Below are 14,952 nucleotides of genomic sequence, written 5' to 3'. Positions count from 1 at the left end.
GTCCTGTTTGAATTTTTATTGGAAAATTGGAAAAAAAGGAGAGAAAGAGAGAAAAGCCCCAATAAGCATTTCTTTTTGATACATATCTTTATCTTACCATAACCATAAAAGAAAAGAAACAAAAGAAAAGTGGCTGAATAAATAAATTATAAATAAATAGATAAATAAATAAATAAACATCAAGTTACATACTTGACCCGATCAATCAATCAATTATAAAATGATTTAATCATCAATCATTATTATGAAGTAACCTAAGCAGCAAGTATTAAGAAATTTCAACAGGGGAAAAAATGTTTGGTTTCTCAGGCTAATACAGAACACAGTTTTTTTCATCACTTTTTGTTTATAAAAAAGATACTGCTTTCCCGGTCAGTAAATCCATGCTGTACTGACACTGCCACAGAAACAGGTGGCGCTCTCCTTTAAAAAAAGAAGGAAAGAAAGAAAAACAATACAACCTGTAAGATGCATTTTCTCCTCCAGGTTTAAAGAATAGTACTGAGATTCCTCTTTTTGCGTCCTGCATGTCAGTGAAGTCTTCTTCACAGACTCCATACTGCGGTTTATATGTTTTTGTATGCTTTGTGCTGAGAAACCAGAAAGTTAACATCTTTATAAAGCGACCCGCCCCCTCCCCCATTTCAAACCCTAATCTATAATGTAACCAAAGAAAGGTCCTGTGCTGATTTTCCATAATATACAGATTTCATATTTATAATAAGCTACTATCCTTAGCATTCAAACCATAGTTAAAGAATCATGTTGTTAATACTAGTAGTACCGTAATCTTTAACCCCCCCCCCCAGCCCCCATTGAGCATGCTCAGAGATCGAAAGGGCACCATGGTAGGATGAGAAATATTAAAAGAAGAAAGATAGAAATGGATGCAAGAGTGAAAACAATGTAGAAAATCATCTTTAGTTTGACCACATGCAGCTGAATTATAGCAGTACTGGGATCAGCTATTTCCTTTCTCTTTTAGTGGATTTCCAATCAGCTCTGGCAATTCAAAAATCTTAACTCAATTAACTTCTTGGATTTCAGTTGTTTCATTACATTCCCCCCCTCCCCCCTTTTTTCAAAATTTCACAGTGGAAATGTATATTTAGGCTTATGCACCACACACGGTCTCCATCCACAAACCTTCAGTCTTTTAATTGCGTTCAATCAAATTTCATTTCTTTCTCTTGGCAGAATGAAATTAACTCAACATCTTTTCAAACTCATTAAATTTCAGCCACAGCTGGCATCTTTAATTTGCATTACCCAAGCTGTTGTGAAGGCCACATTTAATTTGATTTTAATAATTTAAAAAAGTCTCCAGTAGAAATCCCATAAGGAAAGATTTTTGAGTGGGTTTATAAGGCCCTGTATGGCCCGGGGTAAGGAGGGCATATATCACCGCTTCCTAAAGCTGGCCGGCGCTGACAGCAGAGAGGAAACGAACAGTAACTCACCAGGGGGAACAAAGCTGTCTTCTGGCAAATATATATGAAATCTAACCTTTTCACTGGAAAGCTCTATTGTACAAAATTACAACCTGAAAGGACCCTCCCTCCTACACTGTTATGCTATATCACAAAATCAAATTCTTCTTCCCTACTGATCAATATTTCCTGAAAACTAACACGTTTCTAAGAAGCGATCTTACATTTTCAAGGAATCTGGCACTCGTTTAAAGTCTGATGAGGAAATGCAGTGGATATGCTTGCATAATTTGGCAATTCATGATGAGAAAAGGCATTTCTTAAAGACTTTTTTTTTCTTCTTTTTTTTTTTTTTTACGGCATCTAAGTATTGCCTGCAAGAGAACAATATACAGTGAATGAGGGTAGTAACATTTGTTGAATGGTCTCCTGGTCTACTGATCCTGTGGACCAGTAATCATACAAATAAAGAGAATAAAAATAAAAAGGTGCAGTCAGCAGGACCTGGGGAGCCACTGTGGTGATGACATTTGTTGCACCGGACTGCAGGGTGCTTTCTGAAGACTCCACGTGTGTGGATGGGGCCATAGAGACAGCGTCGTGATACGATGACTGAAGTTTAGGGAGATGATCAGAGCGCTGAGGTCTCACAGAGTCCTGAGTGGCAGGCTGCTTCAGTGCAAACTGAGCCAATGAACGACATGTTGGAAATAGTCTCAAACTGAAAGAGTTGGATGTTAGTTGAACAAATCAGAGAGTGAAATGGATAAAAAAAGAGAAAAGGTGACTCATGAGAAACAGATTTCATCTTGGATGTACTGTATGCGTGTCCCTCTGTAAACAACAGGAAAGCATCCCCGGCGATGATGCTAGAGTAGTTAATTAATCATATCTGATACGGCGTGATGTGTCGTGACCACACTGTATAGGAGCATGTGTGACCGGCGCTAATGGTAAGCTGTCGTCTCGTTGAAGCAGCAGCAGCTGTAGCGGCTACACTTACAGGCCTGCTGCTGTCTCATTGATGGATCATTTTGCTCTTAATTTGACCTCCTAAGGCTGGTAATGCCAGGCTGTTCCTCACCGCGTACAAGCGCTCACTGTGCTAATACACCCATTGGAAAAAAAACACTAAACTACACAGCTGCTCTTCACTGAAGAACTCCTACGACCTACTCCAAACTCTTTTTTTACACATCCTGTCGCAGCCTTGTGAACCTTTTTTAGCTCTGATGACGTCGATTTAAGTGCCTTCGACGTGCCCCACAGGACACTGTCAGATTCGGGGGTCCCCTCTGAGACTGTGGGCGGTAGTTAGAAGACCACAGAGAAAAACGGACTCTGTCACTCAGTCAATTCCTCCAACATGCCAATGCGTAATTGATTGCGCATCTCTTGCCCCGCGGCGCTGCTCCCCATCTGATCAATATTATCATTATCCTAATTATGCTGTGGGTTAGCCCTCGGCCCCCGTGAACTGATGGTCCCTATTAGGAGAGAAATATGCTGGCACTTGGAGGTGAGGAGCGAGAAAATGAGGGGGGTGGGAGGGGTCTCCTCTCGCCTGCTGAGAGCAGCTGGAGGAGCTTGGCAGTGGGAGAGGGCACGACCCGGCAGGGACCACTGTGACATGCCGATGGAACTTTTTTTTTTTTCTTCAACTGCTGTCAGGCTCATTTGTATATTTTATTCAGCAGTTGCCATTGCTGTGCTGTTTTACTGCTGCGCATCCGGCTCAGCCGGGTGGCACTTTTACCACGGTGCTTTATGGTCAGATGATCTGCGATATCAAGGCTTTAATGAAGACGTGGAATTGCTCTCGCTTCGATTATGGAATTGCAGAGCAGCAGACAGGCGCGCGCTACATGGCCGCGCACAGTGTGGAGCAGCGAGAGGCTGTTATTGTGTCACTTACTTTTGGCACTACGGGACTTTGTTTTTTTCTTCTTCTACTGACACGACAACACCGACGGATCACACCTCCGAGATGAAATGCTGTGACGCAGATGAAGCAATGAGTGGCAAAAAAAGATTATCTGAACATGCCCGAAACAATGTCTAACCTACATATTCTACGCCACTAAAATAGTATAGCTTTATACATATTTTTTTCTGTTTTGTTTTAATATTCCTTCAACCCAGTAGCTATAAATGTAAAAGGAAAACAAACCGAAACCCATTTCCTCTTTTTTTTTCTTTTTTTTCAACCTGAAGCTAGTATTTCTTCTTACGTTTAACTTGTAATATTATTAGTAGTAGTTTGTAGTATTAGTATCATCAATACTATATATTACTGTTCAGAACAATAAAAATGTTTGGTCCTTTGGTCCCTTAGGGGTGAAAGATTTGCAGTTCTACTGTTGCTAATGGAAACCTCAGTGACCTCCAAGAGTCATAGTTCTGCGCTTGCTGAGAGAGACGTGAGAGAATAAGAGAAAGAGGGAACGAGAAAGAAAGTCTGTCAGTGGACCAATAGAATAGCTTCTTTTTTTCCACCGTTTTTCTTGATCTTCAAGTTTTAACCCTCATTTGTCCAGTACAGTAAAAGCCACAAGCGCCTCTTCCCTTATATATATGTGTATATAATATGTATATAGAAATCTATTTGTTGTTGCTGCTTTTTTGTTTGTTAGTTTGTTGCTTAATTAACAATTCAAGTCTCAACAAGAAAAAGTTCTGTTGTTCAGTCTCATCACATCTTTTTTCAGTTTCTTTTTCTTCTTCTGGTCTTTCTTGCACTGTGCCATCTGTTACTGTTAAGTCCCCCGGTGAAGCGCCGCCTCCTCTTTCGCATCTTCTTTTTTTCCGCCGTAACCTATATCTTCATAAGTAAATGCTGATATGTCTTCAAAAATTCCTCATGTGTTGATTTTTTTAAAACATATTTTGCTTTCAAAGAAAAAAAGTTGAACTCCTCCAAGATATCTTCACGTGTCCTCTAAAACCTGAAAGATAGAAGAAAGAAGGGCAATTTCAGATCTCACCGCTCATTAAGCTGTCATTCCAAAGATCCATTTCTTTAAACTTGGGATAGTCCAATATGGCTCTATTATATCGGGGAAATGGTCTGGAGAGAGCTAACCCACACGGGCACACCAATCAATCTTTGTCAATCACCACGATGACAGATTCTCTCATAATGAATACGCCTGCTGCGAGGCATATGAAATCAAACCTCATGGTTTCTATGTCTGCAGATGCTGAAACTCTAGAAACATTAAATAATTCAGCTTTACATTCACTGAACATATTTAACATGTATCTGTCTGATAGATAAGCTCTTAAATTCAGGCTATCCGAACAAGTAGGGGGGGGGCCAACATTTGGCCGTCAGCTCTGTCGACCCGAGTTAAATCTTCATCTTCAACAGCAACACCGTAGCGGATCTACACCGTAGCGGATCTACACCTTGGACCGGTGACAGGGCTTTGACACTTTGCTGGCTCACCTGTGCTGCTGCAATGAATGGTGAAGGTAGGCTGTGTCAGTAAGGGCGGCTGGCATCCTTCGGTCTCTTTAGCTGGACTTTCAACCTCTTCATCCCAATCTGAAAGCCATTCATGGCTTGAATAGCTGCCTGTGCACTTGCAGGGTTGTCGAAGCTCACGAAACCTGGGAAGAAGTACAAGTTCATCAGCCCTGTTGTGAATTAAGACACTGATGAGCGCCTGAACCAACATAACAATTTAAGTCAACATTTAGAGATGATATCTATTTCAAATGACTCGACTGTCCGGCATGTTGTTTCAAACAGGCTTGAAAGATCATCTTTCCAGAGTTTAATGTGTACACAATGAACACCAGTGTGTTCAAGATTTTGACCAGCTGCTTCTCGTTGCATAACTTTGGGGCGACCGTGGCTCACTGGGTTGAGAGGGTTGTCTGGTAACCGCAGGGTCAACGGTTCGATCCTTGACTGGGACGTGTCGAAGTGTCTCTGAGCAAGACACTGAACCCCCGGCTCCCCGGGCGCCTATCATTGGCAGCCCAATGCTCCCTATATACAGGGATGGATCAAATGCAGAAGTCAAATTTCATGTATATGACAATAAAAATGGTTTCTTCTTTCTTCTTCTTCTAATCAACTTTGAACGACAGCTGACACAACCCACCATTGTGGGACTCCAGATTCAACCCGTGTTTGGGGTTTTATTGTCATAAAAGCATCACTGTTGTGATTGATAGCTTGTGTCTCAAACAGATGTTGCATCAGGCAGTTTTGTGATCGCTGAGGGAGGCATGTGAAGCCCCTTTCCCACTGGACAAAAGCCCCGCAAACATCTGCTAACATCTGGATTTCGGTTTTTAGAGAGGAAGGTTACAATCGGCATTCCTTCCCAGGACAGATGACTTTGCAGTGGTCACTTTATCGGCTCCAGCTCCGATCGTCAGCGATGGAAACATGACAACCGGATCAACACGCACATTTTTCCGGCGAGATTCTATGCGACGCGTGTTTAATTCGTGTAATTTTACCTCGCTGATCATCGAAAACACACTTTATTGAAACGCTACAGAAACAAAAAATGTTCTTCCTGGAATATTTTGAAGGTTAAGAAAGAACTGCCGTCTTTGATGGTTTGGGATGTAAAAATATGTAATTCATCACTTATCCCATGTAAATTGTTACTTTTGTAACTTTGTGTTTTTGTAATCAGTATCATGATCAGTTCAATATCAGCAAGTTGTTTTTTAACCTTAATACATTTTCAAACATAACTTCTTGACCTCCCTGGAAAGCCCAGAAACACAAAAACACGAATGAGCACAAGTCCCCGTGCGAAGCCGTTTGACCAAAACAAGAGCAAAGATAGTTCATCAAGGGGTGACAAGTCTGAATTTCCCCCAAGATAAGCCCATCCTGAAACTTATGCCGAACATCCTGCTTTCATCACGTGTAAAAACAAAGCCTTGAGAAGTCAGTGGAGTGTGTCACCGCTTGATGCGCTCCCCCGTGTCTGTGGTGTCATTAGGAGCAGCCGATGACCCGTGAGGAACAGCAGGAGCCTCTCCACGTTCGCAGCCACCTGGGAGAGATGTCTGCCCGGCCTGCTCCGCTCTGGGTTTGGCCCGAGTGCAAGTCTGAAGAAAGTCTAGAGGAAGGGAAAGGAGGTGACCTCCTAACCCACCATCAGGTTAACACATTGGGGCTGGGAGCGGAGATGAGATGGAGAGGAGATGCAGGCTTAGACCTCTAAGCCCTCCGCTCAGTCCTGTCACACATTACAAGTGTGCTTTCTCTCTTCACTCTATGTTTCCTTGTCTTTTGCACACCATCAATCTAAGTTTATCCCCTCTTTCGCCTCTCTAGATTAATTACACCAGTGTGCTCCCTGTTTCCCCAGGCCTAACATTATGTTGTAAATGCATAGTGTATAAGTCAATACTGCAAATAGCTCTTCTTTCATGAATTTATATGTTATTAAGTCCCCCCAGGGAGACGGGACTGCCGATCAATTTTGCCCAGGGTTCTGCTGTTCCCTGAAGTGAAAACAAATGCTGATCCATAATTGTCCTTTGCCTGCCCCCCCCCCCCCCCTTACCATCCCTGCTGCTTGTCTCCTCCAAGTTGTTATAAGGCCTGGGGCTTGTTGGTGCGTGTTGGCTGACGGAGCTAAATGGAACGGGAGGCATGGCGGTGTGTGAATCAGCCTCAGCAGAGAGGGTATTGACAGATATTGGGGTTACAGAGCGGTGATGTGGATGCTGATGCTGATACAGCAGCTCGAGCTTTTCAGGTCACACAGCTGCCAAACAGAAACAAGGACATGGGCTCTGATCGGCTGCATCATGGCGAGATGGGCCGCGATGTATTCAGCACATTTTCTACCGCACTGGTGCCGAAACACAACAGTCATCAAGATGCAAATTCAGGTCAGTCCGTCAGTCAGTCAGTCAGTCCGTCAGTCAGTCAGTCAGTCAGTCAGTCAGTCAGTCCGTCAGTCAGTCAGTCAGTCAGTCAGTCCGTCAGTCAGTGGGGAGATCCTTCAATCTACTGCGTCTGGGTGCTGTCAAACATCATCAAGATCTTCAGCGGCTAAAAGGATATTTGTTTAACAAGTAGTGTGGAGCGCAGTATGAAAACAAAAACTTGAAAATGTAACTTACACCATGAAGCTTCGCGCCTTGGCTGTGAGTTTTTACACAACACCCACAAATGTCTGAATATTTTAGGAATACTTTCAAATGTCACACTGCAAGAACAAATTTTTGTTTTGTGCAAGAGCACATTGCTGTTTGTCCAACCCCGGAAAACATCCATTATACATTTCCCTTGAGTGTATTCATGCAAATAGATAGTTTGGTTATTTTTTCCCCTGTATTGCTATTTTCTTCTTCACGTATCAGAAGCCTGAGCACCCAGCCCTGTCATTAATGCATCTTTATGTCAGTGGTTAATAATTAGAAAGAAATATAATCATACCCAAGGCTTTATAAAAGGAGACGTCAGTACAGAAAAAGTCCCCCGTTGTTAAACAACGGTATATAACTGTGAGCTGTGGACTCGATGGCTCTGTGTGAGTGGCAGTGAGTAACTCACCGAAGCACTTGCTCTGGTTGGTGGCCCGGTCCATGAAGACCTTGGAGGAGATGACGCTGCCGAAGGGCAGAAACATCTGCATGAGTTCATTGTCTCCAAACTCCTGTGGCAGGTGGTAGATGAACAGGTTACAACCCTCCGGACCTGAACACACAGAGAGAGAGAGGGAGAGAGAGAGAGAGAGGGAGAGAGAGGGAGGGTTGGTGGGCGAGGGATGGAGAGAGACAGCTGTGAATTTGTCACTTTGATCCATGCAGTCTCTCGTGTCGACTAAATTAAGATAAGTGGAAATAGATTTTCAGGACGTCTCTGACATTATCAGTGACAAAACATAAACTGTTCTTAAACACACAAAGATAAATTGAAAAAATAGTTATTTTTGCATTGATTTGCTGATACTGAATGGATGAGAGAGGATTCAAATTTTCAATTTACATTTTAAAAAGCTTTTCTGTTCAAAATATTAATATGAACGACGACATCTAGATGACAGATCAAAGATTTTCCAACGAGCAACTATCTGTAATTTGATCAATGTGCCGCAAAATAAATCTAATTTAGAAAGTTTTAGGGAAGACTTTCTATGACGCAAAGTTATGAGCTCAAGTAGCATAATTCTTCATAACTGCTCGTCACCCACTGACATTGTTTATGCAAGAATCCGTACGTTATAATTCCCATAGTTGTAATACATTAGAATATTTGTATCATGCATTATAATCTCTGATATAATGTGTAACAATGTGATTATAATTTAAGTTGTCATCGTTCACTTGATGTCAAATAAATATGTATTTTACAACATTTGGTGTGTTCTTGCATAGATTCAAAGAAACTTTATCATTCTTAAAGGAAGAAATAACCACTTTGTGTAACTTCAATTCACATCATAATGCATTATAACAGTGATTATGAAAAACTATCATAATGTATTACAACTATACAATACTTTATAATGTGTTATGATTATAGTTATAAAGCATATGAATATTTCTGTGTGCTTATAACTATAAATATACGGTGCTATAAGCAGTTTATAACTGCTTATAACTATGTTTAGAATACATTGTACACAGGAGCGTCACAGAGAGTGTCACCGAGTTCACAAAGAAAGAAAGAAATGAATCCTGTCGTGTATACGATGTGTAAAACTGAGGGCGTGATTGTTTCATATAAGGTCTTCCATCATACTTGCACCGCCTGTCTGACACACTTTTCACTAATACTGGCAACATCGACAAAGCCGACAACAAAAAAAAGTGCCGCTACGTCAACCTGAATGTGAACCTGCAGTGAGTTTGAGTGGAGACCATCACATCACATTGTGAGTCACTTCATCTTCAAGTCAGCTGCCACAATGTTCCTGTAACCCCACTTTTTACATTTTCATTATTTGAAATGTTCCATCTGGGTTGCCGTGCCATCATTCTCACAGCTAGGGATTTTATTATATGAGCTTTAATTGTAACTTATGAAAAAAGAAAAGAAAAACATGGGCCTGTGTCGATTATATGCAGCCTATTTTTAAGATGTACAGAATAACACATTTGGTTTAAGCTTGTTCTAGGATCCTCATACTTCATACATCTATTGCCTAAGATGAGATGTGGACTGCATTCAGTGATATTGTTCCACTTTACTTATGAGAATGAGATGTGTACCGAGTTAAAGTAATATTCTTCTCTCACCCTCAGCATCTTTATACAAGCATTACGCAGAAGGAGGTGTGTGTAGTAATATCAGGTTTCTCATGCTCATCTTCTTTATATGTCCATTACACGGGATGAGATGTGTGGAAGTGTAAAAAGTAATAATGTTCTCTCACCCTCACCTTCTCTCTGCTGCTGCTGCTGGATGACCTGGGGTGGTTGGGGCAGCGTCTGCCCAATGGGAGTCAGCGTGGTGGTCGGGTAGATCGCTGCAGATAGGAAGAGAGAGGGGGGAGAGAAAGGAGGGAGAAAGAGTACGAGAGAGAGAGAGAGAGGGGGGGAGTGAAAAACGGGGATCCCACAGAGAACGATGTCAAGGATGCTTAATGTCGATCACACAAGCGTAACATGTGTAATCAAAGGCCCTCTGATGTTATGTTCTAAGGCGCCGTCTTTCTCTATCTGAACACGTGCAGCCTCACGCTCACACAGCGCTCACCCGGCAGCAATTGTCTCGAAGCTGCTACACATTTAGCATTTACGGCAGATTGTAAAACCGGAGGAAGGCATCTTAGGAAACAGAGCCGTCTCACACCTGTGTACTGCTGCACTCCGGTGAAGGCCTGCTGGAGGGTGTCGGCAGCGGTGGGGCTCTGGGAGTAGGGCGGCAGGCCGTTGGTGTACATGGCCTCCACCGCGGGGTGTCCGTTGGGCTGGTGAGGGATGCCGGTGAATCCGTTGACGAGGGGCGTGACGAGGCTGGGCACGGAGGTGGTGATGTTGGCTGGTGGAGAACTGAGGCCTGCTGGGAAAAAAAATAAAGGTTTTACAGTTACTGGCTCTATCTACACATGACACTACAAAACAGTTGTAATGTATCAAGACGTTGTATACAGACGCGCTTTTCCTACAGAGAGTAAACCGCAGAGCACCAGCAGACACACACACACACACACACACACACACACACACAGCACTGCATCTCCTCTCTAATGCAAGGACACGGGTGCGACGTGAGTCTGTCACATATACGCCGTTTGTCGTGACACATCCTGCAGAATAGCTGGGAAGTCAACCTGTGAAAAATGAGCCTGTCCGTAGTGTTTGTGCGGTACCCTGCTGGCTCCCACTGCTCAGGATGATGAAACCACGATGCAACTTCAGAGAGAGGGGAGAAAAAAAGGAAAAGGATCTAGACCAAATAGAGGGAGATTACAGAGGGAAATGTGCTTGAACGAGCAGGTAGCAAAAACAAAAAGATGCCTCTTACTTTTATTCACCATAAAGGGGAAAAAAAAGACAAAATAACAACAGTTGGCAGTTTGACAAATGGGTGGGTCATAACATATATGGTACACGCCTGAAAGGCAGCTGCACGATGCTTCATGAGTGGAATTGAAATAGGATGCTCCATGTCCTCTCATGTTCAATGCATTTTAAAAGGACCCTCCTTTGGAAAGTGTTTCCAATTATGCCAGGAACATCAAAGTACCCATTTTGAGCCGAATCTCACTGTGTGATGGTCTCTCTAAAAGGGCTGCTCCGTGGCAAAGCATCCAAGCTCGTTGAAGTACTGCTCCCCCGAGGACCACCTCTCAATCTGGAAGCCCTCGCCCTGATTGGACGGAAAGCCCAGGTTGTCACGGAAACCCTCCAGCAGGCCATATCCCCACAATCTGGTGCCTGAGTAAAGAACCCCCTGTGAGAGGTGGTCCATACAGGGTAAACAATCACATCCCGTATACACAAAGCACACGCTGAGATTTATGCTAATGCACAGGAAATATGCTGTACATCACGCGCTCAAACCTCCCACCACTGAGTAACATCATCTACATCTCCATACGGAATTGCTCTTCTTCTTCTTCTTCTTCACCTACAATCTCTCCTCGCCCTGCCTCAGCACTTAAGTCATGAGGAGGCTGACAGTCCGGCAGCTGCAGTGACCAGGGGAATAGGCCGGGTCCAGTGAGAGCTGCTGTGTCTTTTGCGCTGGTTTCCTATTTTTTTTTAAGCCCCCCCCCCCCCCCCCCCACGATTGCTTGTTTCCCGCGGAGCTGTGATGAATTAGACTGCCGCTTCAGCCCATTCTCCTACCAGGACCCAGGAGACTGCCGCTCCTATTCTGAGGGCTGGAGACAGCTAGTCTGCTCGGGCCACACGCACTCTACTGTACCGCCAGATAATGCACCCTCTCCATCATCAGGCAAATTCATTTTCCAAGGCTTAGCCGTGCTGTGTGAGCGCGTCTACGTATGCGTAGCAGTTGCGGTGATAGCAGGAGCAGCGGCGGTAGAGGTGGGTGGTTGTGCGGACCCCTTACATGCAATAACATAAATTCTCGGGTCAGCAGTAGGACATGACATCCGTGGTAAAGGAGAACACACGGCAAAAGTAACATATTAAGGCCGCCGAGTCCGGTCCGGCTATCATGCTGGAAATGTCACAGCAGGGAATAAGCATAAAGATCACAAGTGTAATAAAGACAGTGAGGCAAAGCTCAGAGACATTTATCCACAGCAGCTCAACTGAATGGCATCAAATACTACAGTCGCCGGGTTATACATGTACTGGACCACAAAATGGGGCTATGATATAAAGACAAAAAGACAATAAGCAACACCACGGCCAATAAAACAACGATTACATGAGAAAGCCGTTCATGTAGCCGAGTCATCATCTTTATCATCACTGTCACAATGACCCAAATATCCACCATGAGCACACCCGGAGAATGTGGAAGTCTTTCCCACCATCCTGAACGAGAAAATAACAAGACATTTTCATTTTATACCTCAGTGGACATATAGTTCTTGCATTGTGGGTAATTGTATTCATAGTCTGCTTACAATGCACACACACACACACACACACACACACACACACCAGAGTGTGCTGCGCGGATTGGCCTGTAATAATGACATGTTGGTTCCCCACTCTGCCGTGGGTGAATACGAAGCTACGGCACAGCAAGATTACATATTCTATACAGCTAGCACTTAACAATCACTTCTCCACTCTTATTACCGCGAGAAAGAGGCCTGCACTGCAAAACAGCAGGAATATGTGTCTGTCACATTTATTCATGTTATGGAAGCAGAATTACATTCGGATTCTCGGCGGCCGCTTCTTAGAGAAAACTGTTGATTTGCTCCTTCGCCACGATTGCTTCACGAGAGAAGTCTTCACATGCGACAGAAGCATTTATTATGCTAATTATGCATTCAAATCAACGAGCAATGCTATACCCATATAGAGTGCAGTCATTACCAGCACGAGGACCGTCTTTGCGCTGGAGCAAGTAAGAAGCACTCAAAACAGATGCTTTCATCTAACTGATTTAAAATGTGATGCATTTAGACTCGGAGAGAAAATGTCTGTCTTAAAGTGTGAATAATAAATCTGAATATGGGACGGGCAGCGTTCTCAGAGGCCAGTCGGTACACCAAGGAAGACGATGCGACTTTGAATACCGCCCCTTAGATTAATATTAATATTTGTGAACTAAATGAGATGTGAATGCACCTTCACATTCATTTCTTTCATTGTCCAGTACACATTACATTACAGTCATTTAGCAGACGCTTTTATCCAAAGCGACGTACAATAAGTGTATTCAACACAGATATTCAAGAGGACTACTCGTCACCAGAGGTCAGAAGTGCTTCTAAGAGCAGAAACCTATTTCAATGCACATCAAAATACAACTCTAAATTGAGGCATCGTGTGTTTTGCGTTCAAAGGGTGACTCTTATCAATATCGCCCTCGACAACTGATTGTAGGATGTATATAATCGTTCCACTGAAGGCCCTAACAACCTATTTTATCAATCAGATTCTTTCGATGAGTCAGCAGCTCCTACAAGAAAATACTATTTTCAGTTTCGGTTGGTATTTCACATCAAAGATCTGTATTTGTCTGGTGGGCTGCCAGGCAACTGTCAATCACCCCGACCCACTCAGTCCTGATGACGCAGATTAGATGATTAACGTTTTACTTCGATTTTTTGCTGATGTAGTAATAAATATTCTACGCAGTGAAGACATAATAAAGATTTAAAGTCAAGTCAGAGACTTAAAGTTGTAATCAAACACTTGCTGCTCTCACAACAAAGACCAATGACGTGCACTATATCTGTACTCTGAAGTTTGAGGGATCTCTGCTCGGGTAGAGTAGGATTACTACCTTAATTAATGTAGTAAATAGTCCTCCTGTTTGTCATCTCCACTGATGACCTCATTAATGTTCGTGAGAATGTGCTTGTATGCTGATCATGCAAATCTGTACAGCCATATAACGCCTCTACAGATGAATAAATACCCGAGGAAGCGTGTCGAAACATCTTTAAGCGACTGAACTACAAAGTCCATGACTCTGTAAAGGTCTGCAGTGTTCACACCAAATCAGGTGTTCCTCTTATTCATTAGGAGTGCGTCGAAGCCGCGGCGTCGGGTGATTCTGTTTTCAACTGCTGCATTTCTTTGCGGTTAAATAACACGTTGGATGCGTCTTGGAGGACAGGTGCACATATTGAGAGGGATCACCATGTCAAACAGCTGCTCTGCATCAATGATGTCGCCGTGCTCGAATTAAGCAGGGACGTCGTGGCACAGCCAGCTGCCGCCGAGTGGGCCGTCTCTGGCTGTGGAGCATCTGCGGTGTATTTTGTGCGATATGTACTTGTGCGTGTACGTCTTCAGAGTGGAGCAGCACCATGCAACAGAACATTAAGAGAGACTTTGATTACACACTTCTCACATCCTAACAAAGCATCCTTGACACGATGTGTTCTTCGCCACATACACCCAGCAGGATCTGCATCTCTCCACTCCTCTCCTCCCTCACCCTCTTTATCGCCCCCTCTCTTCCTCTCTTGCTGTTACTCCATCTCTGCCTCTCTCTCTCTCTCTCTCTCTCTCCCTCCCTTGTTTTTGTTTAACTTTTATTTCTTCTGCAGTGCTCAGGGAGCGGCACCTGGTGAACATTATTTTCAAAAAGCATCATCATGCATCATTGTAAGGATACATGCTCTAATCAGCTGAGCCATCTGGCAAACGGCGTACGCGCCATCAAGCTTAAATGCTTTGCATCTGTTGATCAAATGGATGTCTCATTGTTTTCAGAGGAGCACCCTCAACCTGGCTGTCTTGGTGGTGCCCAGCAAACAATGTGGGCTTCATAGATAACTGGGACACTTTCTGGGGAAAACCTGGTTTGCTTAGGAGGGACGGCATTCATCCTACTTTGGATGGAGCAGATCTCATCTCTGCAAATCTGACCCAGTTTCTGTATGGACCTGGTACATGACAACCCAGAGATCAGACCAGGAAG

General features: G+C 43.5%; 1 protein-coding gene across 1 annotated transcript in view; it reads right to left on the bottom strand.

The window, feature by feature from the left end:
* Positions 1-4,914: 4,914 nt before the first annotated feature.
* The window catches only part of celf5a (cugbp, Elav-like family member 5a), a gene marked incomplete at both ends in the record, with an annotated part of 186,367 nt that continues 176,329 nt past the window's right edge, over positions 4,915-14,952 (bottom strand). The window contains 4 exons of the mRNA XM_079267346.1: positions 4,915-5,042; positions 7,972-8,115; positions 9,803-9,889; positions 10,216-10,425. Coding sequence (XP_079123472.1) covers positions 4,915-5,042; positions 7,972-8,115; positions 9,803-9,889; positions 10,216-10,425 — 569 coding nt within the window. The remainder of the gene's footprint in view (positions 5,043-7,971; positions 8,116-9,802; positions 9,890-10,215; positions 10,426-14,952) is intronic.

This window comes from Melanostigma gelatinosum (genome assembly GCF_949748355.1).
Source record: "Melanostigma gelatinosum genome assembly, chromosome: 4".
Classification (NCBI taxonomy): Eukaryota; Metazoa; Chordata; class Actinopteri; order Perciformes; family Zoarcidae; genus Melanostigma; species Melanostigma gelatinosum.
Note: the sequence above shows the minus strand (reverse complement) of the source record. Positions and strands in the feature narration are given on the sequence as shown.